Source organism: Gossypium raimondii, chromosome 1 (genome assembly GCF_025698545.1).
Source record: "Gossypium raimondii isolate GPD5lz chromosome 1, ASM2569854v1, whole genome shotgun sequence".
NCBI lineage: Eukaryota > Viridiplantae > Streptophyta > Magnoliopsida > Malvales > Malvaceae > Gossypium > Gossypium raimondii.
The window spans coordinates 36261096-36267156 of record NC_068565.1 but is presented as its reverse complement, the minus strand read 5'-3'; the positions used below and the strand labels follow the sequence as shown (position 1 = coordinate 36267156).

The 6061-nt window shown below is 33.3% G+C and overlaps 1 protein-coding gene across 1 annotated transcript; it reads right to left on the bottom strand.

Moving 5' to 3' along the window:
- Nucleotides 1-2467: 2467 nt before the first annotated feature.
- Nucleotides 2468-5545, bottom strand: LOC105785710 (homeobox-leucine zipper protein HOX3). Its single transcript, XM_012611837.2, has 4 exons — nucleotides 5296-5545; nucleotides 4851-5047; nucleotides 4619-4698; nucleotides 2468-2986 (listed from the first exon to the last, which is right to left on the bottom strand). The coding sequence occupies exons 1-4, from the start codon at nucleotides 5450-5452 to the stop codon at nucleotides 2650-2652; spliced, it is 771 nt and encodes a 256-aa protein (XP_012467291.1). The 5' UTR covers nucleotides 5453-5545; the 3' UTR covers nucleotides 2468-2649.
- Nucleotides 5546-6061: the final 516 nt, after the last annotated feature.

The following is a 6061-nucleotide window of genomic DNA, read 5'->3' as shown; positions in this document are numbered from 1 at the left end:
ATTGTAGTGAGAGTAAGGCGCAAGTCAAAGTGTTGAGGCCCATGTGATTTGGTTTCTTACCTTAATATGTTCGGTTGGAGGGAGTCCGGATTAACTCAGGTTGTCAGTTGAAATGAAGATGCTCTGAGAAACCTACACAAGGGGAACAAGAAAACCAGTGTCCAAGAAATCAGGAAGCTTTAATTTTAGGCTATGTCACATAAAAATATGACTTCCTTTTACAAAGAAAGGGTTCAAATATGGATCGGAGAAGGAAAACAATGCCATAAATGTTAGAATTCTAATTCAAATGAATTTTATCTTTTGAAATTATGGTATGAATCAAATGAATAAATTTCAAACAGGTGAGGTGTTTGTCCCCAGACAGGATGAAAGGGTGTCTCCTTGGGAAACCTCTCCTGTTTTGCAAGCTGTTATTGCCCAACTCAACTCTCATTCATCAAAGATTTGTGGGGGCCTTGTACACTACCTCTCTCATAAGTCCAAACCCTAAAATAAAATGTACAGTACTTGTCCTACAAGATTTCTCTGTTGAAGGAAAGGCCTCAATATTTTTAAAGTGTAGTCCAATGAGTTTACTCCATGCTTTATTATCCAACGTATACACAGGCCTCGGTACAAAAAAGGCTTTGGTCCAACTTCATTTTTAATATGGCTATTTTTTTAATTTACAAATAGAATAAAGAAATTATTTTTTAAATAGGAATTAATTATATATGGAAATTTTTTAACCTTGCCTATATAATTAAAAAACTCAACTTTAATTTATCAAATTATTGACTTTTATATATGTTTGGGAAGGTTTAAAGGTACGAATCTAGTTTGACTCGACCATTTTAAGTTTATAATATTTTATATTATATTATTTTTATATATTATTTAATTCATAAAATTAAATTTATAGTAATATATAATACTACTATAGTGTAACTATTGAAAATATGAACATAAAAGGGAAAAATGTTAAGATAATTGTATATAAAATTTTAATAAATAAAAATATAAAAATATTAAATATTAAATATTAAATTAAAATAATATCAATATATTTTTAATTTTTATTTGCAGTATATATGAAGCAATTTGAATAAAATTTTATGTCTATATTTCTTATCAAACCGAATTTGAATAAAATAAAATATATTAATATTATACTTAGGCCCGAATCTAGCCCATCCATAGACAAAATAATTAAAGTATATATAATAATCTTTGGATTTATCAAGAGATAAAATATGAAAATAAAAATATAAAGCACTTGTGCTTTTGTAACTTAATTAGGAAGTTTCGGTATCTGAACCAGCTGTCACTATCCTTCTAAATCTCGCATTGATAGTATTAGATCTTCGGCCTACTAACTTAAGATTTTGGGTTCCAGTGAGATGGGCTATTGCTTGCTGGCTTCTTCAACTACACATCAATCCTCGATCTCTCTAAATTGTAGAAATTAAAATCAAAAGCTATGCTCCATTTACCCACATATATATATATATATATGTGGACTTGTTCAAGTGGAACTGAAGTTGAATCTCCTCCGATCCTTCCTTTCTTTATATATGTAGCATTGCAACAAATTCCTTTGACTATATATATACCGCCCACTCAAAGCTGTGAGAAGCTATTACCTTCAAATTTGGCCGCTGGGGACAATGCCTCAACAAATCTTAGGCCATGAACACATAATTAAGTTTTTCATACAACTAGTCTTCTGCTTATAAACCTCACTCGTCTCTCGGTGGAAAGCCTGATTTAAATTTTATCAATTCAAACTTCTCAAATAAGATTTAATTAGCCGACAGAAGTTTAAAGCTTAAAACCATCTTGACGAAATAAGCTTTAGACATTAATTATAGTACATATATATATATATATATTATAGCATGATATAGTCCACCACACGAGAGATGTGTCGACCAAGTGCAAGCATATTCTTCTGCCAAAATCATTTGAAAGTAACATTGCTCATCTTTTTACCGTCACTCATTATTGCGATGCCAACCAAAACCCTTTTTTTTTTTTCCTTTGGAAGTGCTCGTGATGACTAATCAAGACTTAATTTCAAGGCTTGGTTACCAATTTTTGACTTATTTACAATGGTTCGTAATTCGTATAGCCTCAATCTCGATTGAAATTTGGCTCATGAAAGCAAGGCATAAATAATTTTGACTTAGCACCAATGAATTGATTGATTGACTAATAATAGCATGATTTATATATGCATTATTTAATTTTCCCAATTTTAAAACCCAAAACCAAATTGAGTTCTTTTTTTTTCCTATTCCTAATCCTAACTCCAAAATTACTTCGTTTTTTTTTGGGGAGGGGTGTTGTATTTTCTTTACTTTTTGAAGCAAAATAATGATCACAAGTAAAAAGTTGGAGATTTCGAACAACTTTTCGGCTTTGGGGAGTGGGGTTGTTGTCGGCTAATGGCACTTAAAAAGTAGATATGTAAATAGGCAGGCAATAATAAAATATTGATCAATAAAATAAAGAGAAAGCAAAAACAAAGTAAAATCCCTATGTAGATTAGATGCCGATATGTAGTATCTACCCCTTACAATTGTGTGTAAACTAATATGAACATTCCCTAAATCATTTCCCCTTTTTTAAATTAAGTTGATAAAGTGGATCATTAAGCCTGACTAGCTAACAAGCCGCCGAAGATGGCCTTGATTGGAGGGCTGATGTTCCTACCTTAGAGGACAAAGTGGTGGCGGTGGGGTTGGTGGCGGCAGTCATTTTGGCGGAGCCCTTTTCGATGGCAGCAGTGGTGGTGGTGGTCACACGCTCGCACCGAGGACACATAGTCAGGGTGGACGCAGGCAGAGGCTCACAGCTGTGAGGCGATATCACGGTCGGTGGTGCTACTTTCATGGCCCTAAGCTCTTCCACCTCCCTTTGAAGCCTTCGGTTTTGCTCCGTCAGTGATCCGAACCATCTCTTCAGGTACTCACATTCCATCTCTGTCTGCTTCAACTTGCTCCTATATATTTATTCATTTTGGTTTTAGTCATTAATTAATAAGTTGTAACCAAGATAATAACCTCTATCTAACTTTCCTGACGTGCCAAGTATTTTACATTTCATGTGGCGTCATAAACCTAAATGAGTATCAAATAACAACTTAACAACAGATACCCAATTTAGGTACCAAAGTTCCCAAATAAGTAAAATCTTTCTTGTGATTTTCTTTTACCCATTTTTTCCCCTTCCTTTAAACTGATGATGAATGGAGAGTAATAAATTCAAGCTTGGATTTTACTCGTATCTATTTCAAGTTCATTTATTATCTTATTAAATGCTAACCATTACATACAGACAAATCAATTATCACTCAAAACAAACTGCAATTCTGATCAAACAAAAGAAAATGCATGATTATAATATACCAACCTATCTTTCCCTTCACTCATTTCATTCAATAATGTAATACACGTATGTAATAATTCATCAATGCATGGCTAAGTCCAAAGAATGATGGGTCAAACCACGACTTTATTAGAGAAAAGGGGGATGATGATGATGATGATGATCTGACTACCATTCGGGCCTGAAGCAGACAAGCAATATTTCTTAATTTGCTGCCATCATTGTGATAATACCCATTTCTTCTTTTTTTTTTTTTAATCCCCCATGCTCTCTATTATCAGCTTATGAAATCAGACCACATCATTAGTTCTTCATAAGTCTGTTGATCTGCTTTTCGGTCGTGTGTCGTTTTTTGTTTCTATAACCTGGTTTTGTGTTTATACATGGATGATTGCTTTTGCGTCTATGAAATAATAAGAAAAAGGACTTAATGAAATAGTTCTACATCTATCTATCTACCCGGTTTTATTGCTTACTTTATTTTTATATTCATCTAAATTTTATGCTAATTAAGTTTTGCAATGAGAAAATTATATTGATGAAAATAAGAAACTGCAACTTCCTTTTGCAGCATAAAATCATATGAAATTTTAGGTGAAAGATAAGTGAAGGAAGGCCATAAAGACAACGAATGGCAAAATGTTTGCTTTGCTTATTATGTCATGCATACACGACCAAAAATGATATATAGTATAAAAAATAATAATAATAGTTATCCTGTAACTTGTTCCAAGTTGTTTGAAGGCCCTAAAAATCTGAATAAATTCATAGAATTTTACGGTGACAACGTGGTGTTGTATATATAGCTTGCTTTTAATTACTCTAATAAAATGTATATCACAGAGTGATAGTGATATATCAACGTCCAAAGACAACCGTTTTGTCAGGGAAATGACAAGAGAACCCCATAAAAATGAATCTAAGCTTTGAGAAACAGGCCTAAGGCTGATTAGCATCATAAATTATTATATCTCTAATAACTAAATCTTTGAAACAAAATCTTTTGTTCAAATATTTCTACCTATATTATTGTGTGAGAAAAATATACGGATGGAATTATTATGGAATTATTGATTAAGTTTTATTTATTCTGTTATATATATCTACCCTAAGCTACTTTAGTAACACCACCAACGAAATAATGATTCATTGAAAAGGAAAAAAAAAAAAGAATGAGAATTCATTTAAAAGTAAAAAATATATATATTAATTTATGTATATGCATATGTGTATACGTATAGGGTACCTGGCCCTACGGTTCTGGAACCAAACTTCAACCTGCCTTGGCCTAAGCTTCAGCTGCAAAGCCAATGCCCCTTTCTGCTTCTGAAAACACAAAAATCCAAAAAGACATTAAATGAAAGAGATGGTGTGATGAATTTATGGGGTATTTTTTATGTTAAAAGAGGAAAATGTTAGTTTGGTGTTAATTAATAAGTTTGGAAAGGGTAGGGTACTAGTTTGAAAATTTTACATACAGGGTTTAGGGTATGGTTTAGTCTGAAACTTTCTTCAAGAAGGCGAGACTGTTCTTTTGTAAGACGAAGCTTTTTTCGAGGAGGGGCACCATTATTGCAGCTTTCTTCTTCATCTTCCATGCTTGCTGTGATCCATTCATCTTCTGCTGGTACTTGGTTTATATCCAAATCTCTCACCGTACAACCCCCTTGATCACCTTTAACGTAATATTAAAAAGAAACGAGGTAAATAAATCAAATTTGATGCAAAATCAATCTATCTTCATCACCCATGGGGACGACCATCTTAAAAAGCATAAGAAAGAAAAGAAAAAAAACATTTTTCTGGAAACCATGCATGGAATCCGGGTATAGCATAAGATCAAAGACTGATGATACTAAAAGGGTTGACATATGTGTGTGTGTCTATGTTTATCAGTATTAAGAAGCAAACAATATGGCTTACCAGAAGAAGGGAAAGAAGGGGAAGAAGCGAAACCAGGAACAGATATCGTCAACTCCAAGTGTGAAGAGCCGGTGGGTAAAACCGCCATGAAAGTTGCAGAAGAACAAAGAAGAGAAAGATAACGATTGATTTTAAGGAGATAAAAGGTAAAGTTCATAAAAAAGATAAAAATAATAAATAAATAAATAAAAGGGAAACAAAAGGAGACAAATAACAAGCACAAGAATATGAAAAGAAACGAAGGAAGGAGGAAAAAGATGGGGGGATGGTGTGATAGATATAGAAGTCTTAAGTAATAAATAGATACAGTAAATGAATAATAAAAATATTTTAATGAGGAAAAAGGAAAGCAAAATAAAAATATTAAAATTAGCTAGGGTTTTTGACTGTGGTCGTCAAAGTCAAAGGCCTGACCCCATCTGATGTGAGACACGTATCATATCAGATAGATATTGGAAAATCTTAGGTGGTGTAGTACAATAAGGGGTATGTTTCGCTGTTTATAAAGTGAGGAGTCTCATTGTTGGGTTCAAAAGTCAGCTTAAAATGATTGGGAGCTTAGACTGGGGAGCCTATTGGTTTGGAGGTGCCCTTCCTATACCCTACACCTCAGCCTCATTACATCTTCATGGTGATGGAGGCATCTGGGCCATTCATTTGGCTGACCTTTTTGGTGATCAATGAATGATTTTAATAATCAGAAAGTGTCAAATGAATAATTATTGCGAGGGCGCAAATTAATGATGTTGGAAGGGTGTACAGAGGA